The following is a 19,858-nucleotide window of genomic DNA, read 5'->3' as shown; positions in this document are numbered from 1 at the left end:
CCCAGTCCAGTGGGGCCTTCCTAAGCACCACAGACCCTTACCACGAAGCTCAGGGGCCGTCATCACGGCAGACTCTGCAGCAGACACAAACCACGGCGCATGTGGGTCACAGTCTGCACACGTCGCAGACTTCCTGTTCATAGCTCTCCCCCACGACACCAGGTGCACGGGAGTCACTCAACAAAGACATATAAAATGAATAATGAATGACACGATACATGGTTTCAAAGGTATTTACTATTTGGTCAAACAATAATTTTTTAATTATCAGTCAAAGTGAAATATACATTATACATGTTAAATATTCATCAAATCCGTACTACTGCTATGTGAAAACATTCTTTGATCTGTGGGAAAATGTAATTCCTGAGATCATGGCTGGCCTTCGTCAATCATTTTCCTCACTGTCAAATCATCTCTCCTTAAGTGACTTGGGAGTGTGAACTGGGGCTAAGATGTTCAATTTTTGACCAAATTTCTAAGTCTGCTAAATGAGTAAACAGGTTCTATCTTTTATAAAAGGTAGAAAAATAACCATGGTGTGCTCATTTTTTTCCAAGATATACCATATGGAAAAATGTAGACTGAATACAAAAGAAGTCTTTTCTGAATGACTCTCAATCACACATAAGGAACATATGTTTTCTAGTTAATCAGTCATTGACATACAGCAGTCCAGCTGTTGTTTTGCATTTATTAAAATATTCTCTGCTAAATAATTATGTTCATCTTCAAAAGTAAATTGCTTAAAATTACATTCAGTTTCTTTCTCCAAACCAACATATTCTTCACCTTCACAAAGCAAACACATGGCACACTGAAACCGAGTTGTCACCAGCTTTCATACTGTTCTTTTCATGGAGTCTGGTGGAGTTTACATGTAGAAAGAAGCCTCTGAGCCTGAAATTAGTAAGGCTCACAAAACTTTGTTAATTTCCCAATTCATATTACTTTAGAGTGGTTTTCAAAGCAATCCTACAAGTTCCTTAACTGAAATACAAAACAGAACAAAAAGATATGAGGAATCTTTCTCTCTTGAGCTCCTTAAAGCCTTAGAACACTTTATGTTAGTGTTGTGTATGTTCTGATTCTCTTCCACATTTTGGTATACTTGCTCTAGAAAGCTCTGAAACTAACTGAAAGAAAACCACTCTGAGACCACTTGGACCTTTGACCATAGAGTTTTAAAGGTTTTCACAATATATCTTGTATTTTCTTCTGGGTCTAGAGGTCTAAGTGATTACAGAAAGTATGTCTGTTTTTATCATGATATTAAATATAGGTAAAACATTGAAAAATGGGTGTTTGCCAAAGACTCCTAGGAATTTCAGACTGACACCAAAAACCTTCTGAAACATTTTAACAACAAATAATGGCCTATTTCACAGACTTACACCAATAATTAGTTTTCTTGACCTACGGTTGAGAATAAAATTATCTTTAACTAAATAAGATCAGCTTGAAATCTTTGGAGATGTTTTATTGCATGCCTTTATTAACAATACCATCTTCCATTTCCTATTATTCCAAGTCGATTTCTCCTGCGTATAAAGTGATGAGAAGAATGGCTGTGAATCCAGTTAGCATTCCTGCATTCTGAACCATGAAGAATGTGAAATCGGTTTTTCTTCCAGTTATCTTTTCTCTCAGCATATCGTTCATCTCTGGAAACTAGAAGACAGATCATAGTGTTAGATCCCTGTTGCCATCTTGTGGCAAAACACAAAACAGTCGCTGGCAGGCGCACACCGGAGCTGCTGCGGGCTTGGTTCCGGACCACGGCAATAAAGTGATAGTGCAATAAAGCGAATAACACCAGTATTTTTGGTTTCCCAATGTATGTAAAAGATATGTTTATACTACATTGTAGTCTATTAATACATAGAATTATGCCTAAAGAAGTAATGTACATACACTGATTTTAAAATGCTTTATTGCTTAAAAATGCTAACAATCACCTGAGACTTCAGCGAGCCATCATCTTTCTGCCGGTGGAGGCTCTTGCCTTGATGTTGATGGCTGCTGACTGATTAAGGGGGTAGTTGCTGAAGAGTAAAGTGGCTGCAGCAATTTCTTAAAATAAGACAGCAACAAAGTTTGCTGCATCAATTGACTTATCTTTCCATGAAATGCTTCTCTATGGCTGTTTGATAGTGTTTGAACTCTTTCCAAATTGGAGTCAGTCCTTTCAAACCCTGCTGCTGCTTTATCAACTAAGTTTATGCAATGTTCTAAATCTTTTGTTGTCATTTCAACAGTGTTCATGGCATCTTCACCAGGAGCAGGCTGAGGCGAGTCAGCCCCATCTTCGGGCTCCACTTCTAGCTCTAGCTCCCTGCTGTTCCCACCACGTCTGCAGCGGCTCCCGCCACTGAGCCTTGGACCCCCAGCGTCAAACGTGAAGGCTGCAACCAACTTCTTCCAAACTCCTGTTGATGTGGATGCTTTGACCTCCTCCTATGAGACATGAAAGTTCTCAATGGCATCTAGAAGGTGAGTCCTTTCCAGAAGGTTTTCAACTCATTTTGCTCAGACCCCACAGAGGCATCTCTGTCCCTGCAGCGGCAGTGCTATGAAATGTGCGTTTTGTAGAATAGTTCTTTTTTTTTTTTTTTTTTTTTTTTTGAGACAGAGTCTCGCTTTGTTGTCCAGGCTAGAGTGAGTGCCGTGGCGTCAGCCTAGCTCACAGCAACCTCAAACTCCTGGTCTCAAGCAATCCTTCTGCCTCAGCCTCCCGAGTAGCTGGGACTACAGGCATGTGCCACCATGCCCGGCTAATTTTTTATATATATATCAGTTGGCCAATTAATTTCTTTCTATTTATAGTAGAGACGGGGTCTCGCTCTTGCTCAGGCTGGTTTTGAACTCCTGACCTTGAGCAATCCGCCCGCCTCGGCCTCCCAGAGTGCTAGGATTATAGGCGTGAGCCACCGCGCCCGGCCTGTGGAATAGTTCTTGAAAGTCGAAATACTTCTTGATCCGTGGGCTGCAGAATGGATGCTGAGTTAGCAGACACAGAACAACACTAAGCTCTTTGTGCATCTCCATCAGGGCTCCTGGACGACCAGGTGCCTTGTCAATGAGCAGTAATATTTTGAAAGGCATCCTTTCATTCTGAGCAGCAAGTCTCAAAAGTGGGCTTAAAATACTCAGTAAACCATGCTGTAAACAGATGTGCTGTCATCCAGGCTTTGTTGTTCCATTTCTAGAGCTCAGGCAGAGTAGATTTAGTGTATACCTTAAGGATCCTAAGATTTTTGGAACAGTAAGTGAGCATTGGCTTCAACTTAAAGTCACCGGCTGCACTGGCTCTTCACAGGAGAGTCAGCCTGTCCTTGGAAGGTTTGAAGCCAGGCATTGACTTCTCCTCTCTAGCTATTAAAGGCCTAGATGGCATCTTCTCTAACAGAAGTCTGTTTCACCTACACTGAAAAGCTGTTGTTTAGAGTAGCCATCTTCATCAATGGTCTCAGCTAGGGCTTCTGGGTAACTCTGCTGCATCTTTTCCATCAGCACTTGCTGCTTCGTCTTGTACTCTTCTGTTATGGAGACGCCTTCTTTCCTTAAACTTTATAAACCAACCTCTGCTAGCTGCCAACTTTTCTTCTGCAGCATCCTTGCCCATCTCAGCCTTCAGAGAACTGAAGACAGTTGCTCTGGATTAGGCTTGGCTTAAAGGAACGTTGTGACTGGCTTCCTCTTCTATCCAGACCACTCAAACTTTCTCCAGATCAGCAGCAACGCGGTTCCCTTTCTTATCATTTGTGTGTTCACTGGAATGGCACTTTTAATTCCCTTCAGGAATTTTTCCTTTGCATTCACAACTTGGCTAACTATTTGGTGCAAGAGGCCTAGCTTTCAGCCTATTTTGGCTTCCAACGTGCCTTCCTCAATAAGTTTAGTCATTTCTGGGGTTTGATTTAAAGTGAGAGATGTGTGACCCTTCCTATCACTTGAACAGTTGGAGGCCATTGTAGGGTTATTAATTTGCCTAATTTCAATACTGTTGTGTCTCAGAGAATAGGGAGGGAGACAGGGAGTAGCTGGTCGGTGGACAGTCAGAACACACAACATTCACGGTTAAGTCTGTCGCGTTACGTGGGTGCAGTTCATGGTGCCCCAGAACACTTAACAATAGTAACATCAAGATCACTGGTCACAGAGCACCCTTGCAGATATAATAATAATGAAAAGGTCTGAAATGTTGCACAAATTACCAGAACATGACACAGAGACAGGAAGGGAGCACAGGTTATTGGGCAGACTTGCTTGTCACAGGGCAGCCACCAACCTTCAGTTTGTAAAAAACACAATGTCCATAAAGCGTAATAAAGCCGAGTGCAATAAAACAAGGTATTATCTTGATAATGCCTTGTGATAATCTGTGATAGATTTCTGGGAGGGGAGGCATGGTCATTTATTTTGGGTGTTTAAAGGTTTCAGTATAGGCAGCTTAATAGGAATATCTGGTCCTTTCAGCCTCCAACAAGAGTAAAAAGTACTGAAATAGCTTCTCCAACTGAACCAAACAGTGGACTGGGATTTATCTCATGTTATGCATTCTCTCTCGCTCTCTCTCTTTCTCTCTTGCTCTCTCTCTTGCTCTCGCTCTCTCGATGCCTTGCTGTCCTCTGTCCACACAATTCTTTCAGGACCTTAAATGCATCCAGCCTCTTTCCTTCCTCAAAATATTCACACCTGCCACACCCGCTGCCTGAACTCTCACTCCAGTTTTCAGCAGACTAAATCCTTCAGGTTTCACCTTAAATCAGACCTTCCTGAAACTCTTCCCTTAGCTCAGCCCTTCCTACTTATCTAGATTCCTCACCATCTCGCATCATATATACTGCTTTCCTTTATTTCACAGCATTTTTAATTATTTGTAATTGTTTATTCATCTGTGTGATGTTTTGTTTGTTCGATTTCCGGTCCCCTTCTTTCTAGACGGGAAACTCCGTGAGTGCAAGAACTGAGCCTATTTTCTTCACGCCGGGGGCTCCAGACCATAGAGATTTCTAGGCCTGGTACAGCAAATCTATCAGTAGTAGATGGCTACATAGATTTTTAGGAATAAGTATACATTTGGTTCCCAATTTGTTTCCTACTGCTTGCTCTATCCTCACAAAATCAGAAGGTTCTTCAGTTATGCACTATTCTAGGATTGGAGACCATTAAGAGGCTCATTACAGTGAAAGCAATTAAAACCCTAAGTATTTCACTTAAAATCTACCCTGTTTCAGCAGATAATTGCACCTGTAAAGGTGACATGGGGAGATTGGTAACTGTCAGATTTTCAGAACATTCCAGAATGATGATATATGTGCACATGTATGCACGCTGAGGCACACTGTCCCAAAACACCCGAGAGGTGTCCAGAGTCCAGTCGATCTGTGTGCCTAACCTCAGAGGACGGCTGCTGGGATAAAATGGGCAAAAACTGTAAACCATTCTGAAAAAAAGCAAAACTGCTAAAGTATGCACAGCTTCACTTATTAGTATCATTTCTTTAAACTGAACAAACCTAACAGATCCTCTTCTTACATCAGAGAAAGGCAAAGTGAACACCTAGAATAAAGATTGTGTGAGACATTAATTCTGTGAAGAAAAGTATAAACGTGGTTGTTCTCAGTGATGAAACCCTCACTCTTGTGCGAGTCTACATAGAACAATCAACAGAGCTAGGCAATTATAATTTGGAGCTAAGAAGACAGATGAAAGAAATCAAATTATTTAATTACGTATGTAATACATTCAGTTCCAAAAGCAAGAGAAGCATTCCTTGATTTTCACACACCATCACATTCTCATTCTCTAGAATGCCGTGACCCATTTGAAAACGCACAGCACGCTCTCTCTCTCTGACACACACGCGTGCACGCTCATGAGAACGCTCTCTCTGACACACACGCGTGCACGCTCACGAGAATGCTCTCTCTGACACGCGTGCACGCTCACGAGAATGCTCTCTCTGACACACACGTGCACGCTCACGAGAACGCTCTCTCTCTGACACACACGCCTGCACGCTCACGAGAATGCTCTCTCTGACACACACGCCTGCACGCTCACGAGAATGCTCTCTCTGACACACACGCGTGCACGCTCACGAGAATGCTCTCTCTGACACACGTGCACGCTCACGAGAACGCTCTCTCTGACACACACGCCTGCACGCTCACGAGAACGCTCTCTCTGACACACACGCGTGCACGCTCACGAGAATGCTCTCTCTGACACACATGTGCACGCTCACGAGAACGCTCTCTCTGACACGCCTGCACGCTCACGAGAATGCTCTCTCTGACACACATGCCTGCACACTCACGAGAATGCTCTCTCTGACACACACGCCTGCACGCTCACGAGAACGCTCTCTCTGACACACGCACATGCACGAGCGCACTCTGACACACGCGCGTGCATGCTCCCCAAAACGCTCTATCTCTGACACATGCACGCTCACAAGAACACTCTCTCTGCCACACGCACATGCACATGCATGAGTGCACTCTCTGACACATGCAGATGCACGTTCACGAGCACGCTCTCTCTGACACATGTGTGTGCACGCTCACAAGCATGCTCTCTGACACACACGCCTGCATGCGAACGAGTGCACTCTCTATCTCACAGATGCGCGTGCACGCTCACGAGAACGCTCTCTCTGACACACGTGCGTGCACGATCATGAGAACGCTCTCTCTGACACATGCACGTGCATGCTCACAAGAACACTCTCTCTGACACACACGAGTGCACGTGCACGAGCGCGCTCTCTCTGACACGTGCGTGCACACTCACGAGAACGCTCTCTGACACATGTGCATGCACGTGCACTAGTGCACTGTCTGACACACGCACATGCACGCTCACGAGAGCACTTTCTGACACACGCCTGCACACCCACAAGTGCATTCTCTCTGACACACGTGCGTGCACACTCACAAGCACATGTGAGTGCTCACGAAAACTCTCTGACACAGGCGCGTGCATGAGCTCTCTGATGCACGTGCGTGCACGTTCATGAAAACGCTCTGACACATGTGCGTGCATGTTCATAAGGGTGAGCTCTCTCCCTTACAAATACGTGCATGCATGCTCATGAGAACACTCTCTGACACACGCACTTGCATGTTCACGAGAACACTCTCTGACACATGCACATGCGTGTTCACAAGAATGCTCTGACACATGCATGTGCACATTCACGAGAGCACACTGTCTGACACACGCCGTGTGCATGCTCACAAGATGGCTCTCTCTGACACGCATGCACGCTCACGAGTGTGCTCTCTCCCTTACACACACACATGTGCATGCTCACGAGGGTGCTTTCTCCCTTTCACACATGCGTGTGCATGCTCACAAGAGCGATCTCTCCCTTACCTGCACACGTATGCACGCTGATGAGTGCTCTCTCCCTTACACACACACGCGTGCACACTCAAGTGCACTCTCTCTCTTGCATGCTTACGAGGGCACTCTCTCCCTTACACACGTCCGAGCACACTCACGAGGGCTCTCTCCCTTACACACACACGGGTGCACGCTCACAAGAGCACTCTCTCCCTTACATGCACAGGTATGCACGCTCACAAGAGCACTCTCTCCTTTACACGCACACGCGTGCACACTCACAAGTGCACTCTCTCCCTTACACATATGCGTGCGCACACTCGAGAGGCTCTCTCCCTTACACACACATGCACGCTCACTAGAGCGCACATACATAAATATATAGATATAAATAAAGACATAGACACAAATATAGATATAAGTACATCCCGACCCAAATTATATCATCAAATTATAATGTTATCGATTTTAGTGTACCAGTTTTAGTTTAAGCCAAAAGGCCGTTGCTATTTAGGGTTTTGAAATAACAAAATGCTACTTACCCTAACAAGCCTAACAAGTTATTCCTCTTCCAAGTGTAACATTCCCACAAAAGATGGGGGAAAGGTCCTACAGCAACATGCTATATAATACAGGGCAAGGTTTACCGACCACAAGGCAAAAGGAAACCAAGGGATTGGGCATGGTGGCTCACGCCTGTAATCCCAGCACTTTGGGAGGCCGAGGCAGGAAGATCGCTCAAGCCTAGGAGTTTCAGACCAGCCTGGGCAACATAGTGAGACCTCGTGTCTACAAAAAATTTAAATTATTTTTTAAATTAAAAATAAATAAATAAGTAGAAAAATATCTCTACTGTAGTAAAAACAAATCATTTCACCCTCTAGCAATAAGGTCATAGATTACAGAATCAAGTGAGAATCACATTCAGATTACTATCAGTGTAAACTACTCAAGAAAAATGATCAGTCGAAACAAGAATGTTTTAAATTACAACAGCAAGGCCTTCCACATCGGAAAGCCAAAGGCTGCCCTTTTTCAACTCAGAACCCAGATGCTCATTTCTAAATTTTAAATAAAAACAAAATATAATTTTAAAATTTCTTACCATGTCTGCCAGAGAAATATAAAGGAACATGCCTCCAGCAAGTGCAAATATAATATTTGGAGCAAAATTGTTGCCCACCAAAATGCCGAACGCTAGCCCGACATAGCAGGAACACGCAGAAAGGAAGTTGAACAGCAAGGCTTGCCGAGTGCTCATCCCTGCACTGAGTAGAATCACAAAGTCCCCTAGAAGAAGAAAATATCAAGTGAATACATGTTTTTTATTTTGGGGTGATAATCATCAGTGTCCAACAAGGGCTCCCTCACTAGGTGGTGCACCAGCAGGATCTCAAGAGCATGTCACCTGGAACGTCTCATCCCGCTGAAACCGAGCCGCAAGGTGACTTGTACAAGAGAAGCAAAGCCCCTTACCTAACTCATGCGGAAACTCCTCACACAGGATTGCGATGGACGTACTGAGTCCCTGGAGAAGAGACAAGGTGCAGGAAGCCCCAATGGCCAGGCCATCGATGAAATTGTGGAGGGCGTCACTGAGCGTTATCATCCAGGCAATCGTCCCTATATCTGACAGTTTGGGCCCCTTCAAACAGGTACAAGAACTAGACTCACTTTTTCCATCCTGTAAAGTAGCAGAAAAATCAATCAGCATGACTACTAACATTTCCTGAAAGTGTAAGAAATACAGAAAAGTGGGAGATGGGTCACGTCTTGGGAGAGACAAATTATTCCAACAGAAAGTGTTTCATAGGAGAAAGGAACCCCTAATAATATAATAGAGCAAAGAAAACTTACGGTAGACAGAAAGGGGATTCATCAACTGGCACACCTTGAACAAGCCACTTACAAACATTTTACTTTAGTTTCTCCCTAAAACAATCCTTTTGATTTATATGAACAATTTCTTACTACAGCCTTCCTAAAAGGTGATAGTAGTCTAAAAATTTGACATATATACATACTTTAAAATAAAGAAAGTCATCCAAAGACTAAATGTATAGCCTTTTCCATGTTACAATTTAAATATGAAGGCCACAATTAAAGTGTGATGGCATCAGGAACATTTATCCTGATCCTGCCCTCCTATGAGACTCAAGACTGGAGGGAGCTCTCACAGCCAGATGCTTCAATTGCAAAATGAGAATGCACGAAACAATCCATTTATTTTCAACAACTTATTGATTTCCATTCTGCTTCAGGTACTGTGGTGGGTGTGTATGCTGTTACAGCATGGTCTCTACCAGCTCTAAATTTCAATTATTTTAACAAATTTCATGAAATGTAATTGGAGCAGGCTTGCCTTGACACTAACACTTATTTCCATTTTGAAACTACAATAAAAATAGAAAATCCTATGATGGACCGTTTGTAGAAATTTAGATTTCCACAAAATTCACAAACTTGTACATCATCAAATGACAAATGCAAACTAAAGCACTTTCCAGAAGTTGTAGAAGACGATAATGAAATGGAAATTCATTTTCAAGTAGGAAAGCAATTTGCAATTAACTCAAGAACATTTTATTCCTAATTCTCCTCCTCCTACTTCTACCTAAGCAGCTAATCGATGTATTTATTGAACATCTGTAACTTGTAAAACACTGTGCTAAATATTACGGAAAATACATGGAAGTAGAAAACACAGCTTATATCTTCGAGAGGTGTATTTTGGAGAACCAAGATGTAAAGTATGCGGTGACCTTTTACAAAAGACATGTAATATATATTCAATGAAGAGGGGCTTCTTTCAGAGCAATCATCTAATAGTTTTTTACATTTACTCCCAAATCATTTCATTTCTCAAAACACTGTGGGGACCAATAGTTTTAGAGCTGACTTTAGATCTTCCAACACATCTGTTCACTGTTTCCATTAGTGGCAAATTCGCATCTTTGGGAGATGTTGCCTGTTTGTAGGCACAGCCAAAAGTCATTTGTTAGTAGTAATCATCATCACCATGATTGTTGATGTGGTTATAGCAGAAATAGTAATAGCAAAGGCACATGGTATTTATAATGTTCTAGGCACTGCTCTAAGTATTTCAGATATTTAATTCATTCATAAAAATTCTGTGAGATAAGTACCATTATTATCATCATTTTATAGTTGAGGATTTTAAAGCACAAAATGGTTGGTGAACTTCCCAGAAATACAAAGAAAATAAGTGGGCTTTTTTTAGTAAGAGTGTTTTATTACTCTAAAGTTATAGAAGAGGGAAATTCTTGTTTGTAATAGTATCTGAAGGCAATTCATAAGGAAGACTCCCCTTCTTCTCCAAAAAAATCTCTTTTAAATATTTTAAGTAAAGTTGGAATAAGTATATAATCTCCTTTTGTAAAGAAACAAAACTCATAAAAATAATTCCTCTTAATCTTAAAATGTGGTCTTTTTACTTTATAGATATATTTTAAATGCACAACATAATACAAATCATAGTTTAGTACAGGTCAAATGGGTGGCCTGGGTAAAAAATGTCCCAGAACATTGGCAATATGATCTTATATCTAGAAAACCCCAAAGACTCCACCAAGAGATTCCTAGAATTGAGAAATAAATTCAGCAAAGTCTCAGGTTACAAAATTAATGTAGACAAATCAGTACCACCCATATATACCAATAACAGTCAAGCTGAGAATCAAAGACTCAGTACCATTCATAATAACTACAAGAAAAATAAAACACCTAGGAATTACTTAACCAAGTAAGTGAAAGACTTCTACAAAGAGAACTAGGAAACACTGAGGAAAGAAATCACAGATGACATAACAAATGAAAAAAACGATCATGCTAATTGGTAGAATCAACATTGTTAAAAGGTCTATTTTACCAAAAGTGATTTACAGATTCAATGCAATCCCCATCAAAATACTAACATCATATTTCACAGATCTAGAAAAATTAATTCTATGCTTCATTTGGAACCAGAAATAAGCCTGAATAAACAAACAGTCTTAAGCAAAAACAACAAAACTGGAGGCATCACATTACCAGACTTCGAATTATATTACAAGACTATAGTAACAAAACAGTATGATATTGGCACAAAAATAAAGACATAGACCACTGGAGCAGAACAGAGAATCCAGATATAAAACCATCCACATACAGCCAATTGATCCTTGACAAAGCAGGCAACAATATACACTATGGAACAGAATTCCTATTCAATAAATGGTACTGGAAGAATTGGATAGCCATATGCAGAAGAATGAAACAGGACCTCTCTCTCTGACCATTCACAAAAATATATTGACAATGGTTAAAACACTTAAATGTAAGGCATGAAACCATAAGAATTCTAGAAGAAAATGTAGAAAAAATTCTTCTAGATATCAGTCTAGCAAAGAATTTATGAAAAAGACCCCAATGGCAGTCACAACAACAACAAAAATAAATAAATGGAACTTGATTACATTAAAAAGCTTCTGCACAGCCAAGGAAACAATCAACAGAGAGAACAGAGAGGAGCAAATAGGAGAAAATATTTACAAGCTATATATCCAATAAAGGGCTAATAACCAGAATCTACAAAGAACTCAAGCAAATCAGCAAGAAAAAAAAACAAACAACCCCATTAAAAAGTTGGCAAAAACACAAACAAAAGCTTTTCAAAAGAAGACAGACAAATGGCCAATAAACATATGAAAAGATGTTCAATGTCACTCATTATCAGGGAAATACAAATTAAAACCACAATGAGATATCACAGTTAGAATGACTTTTATTACCCCCAGTTAGAATGACTTTTATTAAAAAGTCCAAGCATAATAGATGCTAGTGTGGATGCAGGGAGAAAGGGACACTCATACACTGTTGGTGAGACTGCAAATTAGTACAACCCCTATGGAAAACAGTATGGAGATTCCTCAAAGAACTGAAAGTAGCCCCACCACTGAATTCAGCAACCCCACTACTGAGTATTTACCCAAAGGAAAAGAAGTCATTTTATTAAAAAGACACCTGCATTCAAATATTTATTAATAGCAAAATTCACAATTGCAAAGATGTGAAATGAACCTAAGTGCCCATCAATTCATGAGTAGATTAAGAAAATGTGGTAAATGTATACTGTGGAGTTCTACTCAGCCATAAATATGATAAATTAATATCTTTCACACCAATTTGGATGGAATTGGAGACCATTATCTTACGTGAAGTATCTAAAGAACGGAAAAACAAGCACCATATGCACTCACTATTAAATTGGAACTAACCAGTGAACATATGTGTGGAGAGGGGAGTAAAACTCAATGGAAACCGAGTAAGAAGGAGAGGTGGAGGGGATGGGTGAAAACCTACCTAACAGGTACAATGAACACTATCTGGCTGATGGGCACACTTACAGCCCTGACTCAAGCATTACAAAAACAATCCATGTAACCAAAAACATTTGTATCCCCATAATATTTTGAAATAAAATAAAATAAAATGCCTCAGAGCAGGAAGCAAGTACTGAAGCTGAAGGAGGAATAATAGTGGCCATAGAAAAATGCATAGAGGAAGTGACCTGGGCTTTGTAAAACTTACTGCTAAGGTACACTTGATGAGACTATTTGGATTAAAGCAGTTGTTTTTTATCTTCCAATATGGTTTACCTAATCACATATTCATAGTTTCCTTATTTACCTGTGATGGTTTAGGGAAAAAGACTACAAAATCAAGGCTTGACTACCTGATATCATATACAGAATATGTACACAAATACCTTTAATTCTGCAAAAGAAATTGAATTATCAAGTGCGATTCTCCTACTTCTCAGCACAGATACTATTGACTCTATGTATTATGCCTCATATTAGCTCTACGACCTTAGGTCCCAAATGATACTGTTGGGCGGGTTAAGAGTTACACATTTTTAACAGTTCTGGAACAAACCAAAGTAGGCAAACATTTACAAAGACTTCTTTTACAATTCACCTGGAACTAAAGTATTGAGCAGAGAGAACACTAAATTCAGGTTTCTCTAGTTAAGTCAGTGAGTATTCCTCTCTCTCCCTCCTTTTTAATTTTTGATTGCTGTTATAATTGTTGTTTACTTGCTTGCTTCCCTGTTTGGCTTTTATTCAAATGTGAGGCTGTTTCTATCCTCAGCCATCATGAGGCAACTCAATCTAGTGAAAAGACTAAAATCCAAAACTTAGCTCTAGGTTGGCTCTGACAAGAACTACTGTGCAGTCTTCAGCAAGGCTCTTAACACCTCTTGCCTCAGTTATTTATGGAAACGAAAGTCAAGGCCAAGTGTAGAGTAATCAGAACAGGGGGAGAAAGAACATCATGCACCGAGGTTATAAAAGTAGAGGGGAGACTAAGTAGAATCCCAATATAAATAGAGGGGAGAAAAGAAAAAGAAAAAGTAACAAAGGACTATGAAATTAAAAGGGAAGAAGCATGTAAGCTCATTCCAGAACAGTTTAACTTTAAGCAAGAAGGAAGAAGTTGAAAAGGAGGAAGAGGCACAGGGGAAGAGGAGGAGGACAAGTAACCTGAGGAGATAGGAGGAGGAGGAGGAGGAAAAAGACAAGGTAGTGAAGGTTGAGGAGGAGGGAGAGGACAAGTACAAGGAGAAAGCTGAGAACAAGGAGGAGGAGGAAGAGAGCAGGGAGGAGTAAGAGGAGGAGCAGGGAGAGGAATCAAAGGTGAAGGAAGACAGGAAGGACAAAGACAAGGAGGAGAAGAACATGCAGGCGAGCCTCTTTCATTGGGCACAGTGAATCTAATCCTATTCCACTAAACCTCTTAAGGGCTATCACAGAAGACAGCCTCAGCAATACAGTGGGCAAGAAGACCTGATGGTAAATGTCCCTCGGTATCTTTCCTCAGCCATCCCAATGTTTGCTTAACGGTCCCACATACAAAGTGCCAGAGTGGTGAGGAGGGAAGCTCTTTAGGAGTTCAGCTTCTCTTCCTCTGGCCAGGGAGATGTGGCCTTCCAGCACTACAGCAGCCCCAACCTGTCAAAAGCCAAGGCTGAGGCTGAGCCCCCAAAAGGGCATCAGTGTCTAACAGGGCAAGAGGGCCCCGGTGGCTCTGTGTGACATCAGGATTATTCACTGGATCCCTCCCATCCAAAGGGGGTTTCTTCAGACTCACAAAGACAGACATATTTAATACAGGCCTTCCCTGCCGTCAGGTCTTCTGCGGGCACCATCATTCATGGACTTAAAGTAGACCCAGTAGAGCCAAGGTTTCCTATAAAAATTACCTCCTATTCAATTTTTAGCAAAGGAAGTGAGGCAATGGTCTCAATCCATAAAATTCATGGATCCTATCATTTGCCTCTTCATTGAAGCACCCAGCTTGATACAGCTGTGAGTGCCCTGACACAGGCAGCAGATGCCACTCTGAGAGGCTGGAGTTCTGTCGGTGGGTTGCGGATATTGCCTTATGCCAACAGCCAAATGTATGATGCCACCTGTGCTGCAGAGAATGCATGGAGGTAAAAGTGGTCCAATTTTTGTTTGTTTCTGAGACAGAGTCTTGCTCTGTCACCCTCACTGGAGTGCATTGCAGAGAGTGATCATCATAGCTCACTGCAGCCCCAAACTCCTGAACTCAAGCAATCCTCTTGCCTCAGCCTCTTAAGTAGCTAGAACATATGCACACCACCACATCCAGCTATTTTTTTTATTTTTTTGTAGAGGTACGATCTCATTATATTCCCTAGTAGGTCTTGAAGTCCTGGCCTCAAGCGATCCTCCCACTTCAGCCTCCCAAAGTGCTAGGATTATAGGTACAAGCCACCACACCTGGTCACCATCTTATTTTTATACCTAATAGTCCACTTAATAATTCTTATCCCCAAACCTTTGGGCTTTGTGGGTTAGAAGGTCCTAACATCCAAGGAATTAATGCCTTACCAGGAAACATGCTTGTTTTCTGATTCATTGGAAATAAAACTAACCCCTGGCAATTTGAGGTTTTCTATGCCCCTAAACTAACAAGTAGATAAGGCAGGCACTACACTGGCTAGCATAATGGCACCAATGTTCAGGGGAAATTGATTTTCTGCTACATAATGGGGATGAGAACAATGCTTAAAACTCAGGGAATTCAGTGGGACACCTCATAGTACTTACTCCCTTCTTAAGAGTCCTGGTCAAGGAAGAACAGCAACACCAATAAAAACAAGACCACCAAGGACTCAGCTATAACAGAAATGAAGGTTTGGGTTGCTCTAAGTGAAAAAAGATCCATCAGGTTAAGATGATGCCAGACAGTGAGGTAAACAGAAGGCACAGTGGGTAAGGGGCCCTTTCCTGACCAGCTTAGGCCTCATGACCAGCTAGAAGTAAGGAGCAGCTATGATTATTAATAATGTGCCTTAATTGCATCTTTTCTCCCTCTCCCCTTCTCCCAGTATTTTATATGAAGAATACTGGTGGTAGCCAATATTTTAGTTTCAGGTTGCAAAGTTAATAAAAAGACATCACACATGATACAGTAATTGAAGGGATTTTGTTCATCCCCTACGGTGGGAACACACGTTTGTCACCCACATAAAGGAAAAGAGTGGAGGCAGATAGAAAAAAAGGAGTAAAATGTTTCAGATATCTTTCATTTCCCCCTCCAGATCCGCTCTCTGCATGTCTTTTCCCAGTTATCCACCCCATAAGACCTTTATCAAATGGGTCTTATGCCCCTGTCTGTCTTCCAGATAGTTCCAGAGAACAAGTTCTAATAAATTGGAGGGAAGGAGGAGAAGGAGAGCAGGATATTTATCCCCTTGGCTTCCTCTTTGAGGAGTAACTTAGGCTGGCTATGTCCCCAATTAAAGATCACTGTGTAAAACTTGCATGGGGAAAAGGACACCTTATTCAATAAATGGTGTTAGGAAAATTGGATAGCCATATATAGAAGAATGAAACTGGATCCCTATTTCTCACCACATACCAAACTTAACTCAAAATAGATTAAAGTCTTAAATGTAAGACCTGAAACCATAACAATTCCAGAAGAAAACTTAGGAAAAACTCTTTTGGACAATGGCCTAGCCAAAGAATTTATGACTAAGGACGCCAACAGCAAATGCACCCAAAACAAACGTAAACAAATGGGACTTAATTAAACTAAAAAGCTTCTGCACAACAAAAGAAATAATCAATGTAGTAAATAGACAACCTACAGAATGGGAGAAAATATTTGCAAACTATACATCTGACAAAGGACTAATATCCCGAATCTACAAGGAATGCAAACAATGCAGCAAGCAAAAAACAAATAATCCCATTAAAAAGTGGGCAAATTAGATGAACAGGCAGTTTTCAAAAGAAGACATACAAATGGCCAAGAAACATATGAAAAATCAACATCACTAATGATCAGCAAAATGCAAATTAAAACCACAATGACACCCAACCTTACTCCAGTCAGAATAGTCAAGATTAAAAAGTCAAAAACCAAGATGGTGCAGATTGGTGAAAAGGGAATGCTTATGCACTATCGATGGTAATGTAAAGTAGCATATCCTCTATGGAAAATAGTATGGAAATTTCTCAAAGAACTAAAAGTTGACCTACCATTTGATCTAACAATCCCACTACTGGGGAACTACCCAAAGGAAAATAAGCCATTATATCAAAAAGATGCTTGTACTCATATGTTTATCACAGCACAATTCACAATAGCAAAGATATGGAATCAACCTAAGTGTCCATCAACGGATGATAAAGAAAATGTGTTGTATATGCACCATTGACTACTACTCAGCCATAAAAAAGGATGAAATAATGTCTTTTGCAGACATTTGGGTGGAACTGGAGGCCATTATCCTAAGTAACTCAGGAACAAAAAAATCAAATACTACATGCTCTCATTTATTAGTAGGAGCTAAGCTATGGGTACGCATGGTCATACAGAGCGGAATAATTATTGGAGATTCCAAAGGTGGGAGGATGGGAGGGGTAAGAGATGAAAACTTGCCTGATGGGTACAGTGTACACTATTCAGGTGATGGGTACAGTAAAAGCCCAGACTTTACTACTATACAATATACACATGCAAAGAAACTGCGTTTATACCCCCCTGAATCTATTGAAACTTAAAAAAAAAACTGCTCCATTACAGTGGCTTTCTGTATAAGATGAGCTGCTTTGAGGTTCTAGTAACTTCTCCCTTCTCCCTTCCCTTAGGCTATGGGTTGTTAACAGCTCCACTATTACTGGCCTCAGGTACCACACTCTCCCCTGTGGCTCAACTATAGCCCACCCAGAGCTTTGTGACTTGTCCCTCATCTATTTATCATTTATCCTTATTTGAATGTGTCTTCTCTCTCTGGAAAGGACATTACTAGTTCAAAATCTAAACACAACACTCACAGCCTATACACTATTAAATCTGTTGCAAGGGAAAAAGTAACAAAAAGGATTAATCGACATAAATGTACTACAACGAGTTAAAAGTACTCTACAAATGTAGAGTTTTGATAGGCTTTGCTTTTATGAGTAGATTTTCTAATGATTTCAATGTCTGTATGTTACAGCCAGTGAATCCTCAGTCTCTCCCCTGGTCCTAAAATGTTCTCAGCTCAATATAACGAAAGTAAACCTTCATATGAGAAAGGAGAAATTAATCTTACCTCTAATGCATATAACCAAATATAATTCAAATGCACTTAGTCTCCTGTTTTTTGGTTTCAGGAAAATCTCAAAACTGTTTCCAAGATTCTCTTTGTTAATGAAAATAACTATTAACAAGAAAATAACAATTTCTAAAAATATTGAAAATTGTTTCCTTTCTCTCCAACCCTTCTGTGGAATGTCAGTAAAGTTGTTTTTGTCCTTAGGAGTTTATTTGTCAATCATTCTCAGTTTGAGACTGTAGCATTTTTACTACCTTGAAGAAAATAATTTAGGAGAAACCTGAAGAGTTTTCAAGAAATCTGCTACTATTTTGCCAATATTTAAAGTATTGCCAATATTTAAAATATTTAAAGTATTAAAGAATTTAAAGTACATCCTAATTCAATATTTACAGTTATCCTATGGACTATTTGCACCACTCTAAAAGGTTGCCCACTATTGCTACAGATGAGGATGTCATTAATGGTCTGGTGCATTCAGGAAAGAGGATGCCATTTCCACAAAACGCCTGTGTGACGCACTCCCCAGCCCATGCAGCTCTCACTGTCACTGTCAGATCTTAAAGGGAGTCAGGAGGCACCAGAAACTTGATACATTAAAATAAATTTTAATGTAAGTTGTAGAAATCAGTTGGTAGGACCCTGAAAAGCAGTGTTCCCAAAATCCAGGAATATCTACATTGCTTAGCGTCACGACTCCCAGAATAATTCCGAGGAGGCGGGGGCGGGGTGGGTGCCACAGAGCAGACAGGCCTGTGCGGCGGCTGCCTGCTGCATGCTCACCACTTGACATGAACTATGCCAAAAAGAACCGAAACGTGTAAATTCCCACCCAACATACTCCCTGTGATTGATGACTGGCACTGCGAAAAAAGGAGCACTTTCTGCTGGCAAAGTAAACCCAGACTCTGGCCGGGCGCGGTGGCTCACGCCTGTAATCCCAGCACTCTGGGAGGCCGAGGTGAGCGGATCGCTCGAGGTCAGGAGTTCGAAACCAACCTGAGCAAGAGCGAGACCCCGTCTCTACCATAAATAGAAAAAAATTAATTGGCCAACTGATATATATAGAAAAAATTAGCCAGGCATGGTGGTGCATGCCTGTAGTCCCAGCTACTGGGGAGGCTGAGGCAGGAGGATTGCTTGAGCCCAGGAGTCTGAGGTTGCTGTGAGCGAGGCTGACGCCACGGCACTCACTCTAGCCTGGGCAACAAAGCAAGACTCTGTTTCAAAAAAAAAAAAAAAACAAAAAAAAAACCAGACTCATGCACCACCTGGGCAAGGAGCTGGGGAAAGCAATGAGAGGCAAAGAACGACAGATGAGAAGAGGGACGAGAGCCAGTGGTGGCTGCCACCACCCGTGACAAGACAGGCGCTCAGGACGGCGGCGGGCGGCCACGCGCAGTGGGTGTGAGGGGCGACAGGCTAGCTGCCAGCACACAGAGACAGAATAAAAGCCACGCACACGAGGGCAACCAGCACCCTGGTCTGCACTTCAGCAGTTCAGAGACGCAGAGACCATCTCCCCGCCGCGTGTGGGGACTGGGCGGCAGCCGCACAGAAGACGGGGTTCCATGCCGTCTTCCCTCTTACCGCTGTCCCTGCGCCGCCCCGAAGACTTGATGACCAGTTTAGGAAAAGAAAACTGAGCATGGAAGACACAGGACACACCACTAGAAATCAGAACAGTGACAATACTATTAACGGCGACAATACCAGAGCCGCCAACAGCATTCTCGCTCACTGCGTTCCTGGTGCTGTCCTGTGCATTGACAAGCATCAAGTCATCTAATCTTCACCATGACGCTGCATGGGCAGTATCCCCATTTTACAGGAAACTGAGGAAAAGAGGAGTTAAGTAACTTG

The 19,858-nt window shown here is 41.6% G+C and overlaps 1 protein-coding gene across 1 annotated transcript in view; it reads right to left on the bottom strand.

The window, feature by feature from the left end:
* Positions 1 to 219: 219 nt before the first annotated feature.
* The window catches only part of SLC39A8 (solute carrier family 39 member 8), a 74,668-nt gene continuing 55,029 nt past the window's right edge, over positions 220 to 19,858 (bottom strand). Inside the window, exons 6-8 of the mRNA XM_075998742.1 lie at positions 8,833 to 9,040; positions 8,462 to 8,646; positions 220 to 1,671 (exon numbers count right to left, since the gene is read on the bottom strand). Of these exons, the coding sequence (XP_075854857.1) occupies positions 1,522 to 1,671; positions 8,462 to 8,646; positions 8,833 to 9,040 (543 nt within the window). The 3' untranslated portion in view covers positions 220 to 1,521. The remainder of the gene's footprint in view (positions 1,672 to 8,461; positions 8,647 to 8,832; positions 9,041 to 19,858) is intronic.

The sequence above is a fragment of the Microcebus murinus genome, chromosome 29 (assembly GCF_040939455.1).
Source record: "Microcebus murinus isolate Inina chromosome 29, M.murinus_Inina_mat1.0, whole genome shotgun sequence".
Lineage (NCBI taxonomy): Eukaryota > Metazoa > Chordata > Mammalia > Primates > Cheirogaleidae > Microcebus > Microcebus murinus.
This window is presented reverse-complemented; position numbering and strand designations above follow the sequence as displayed.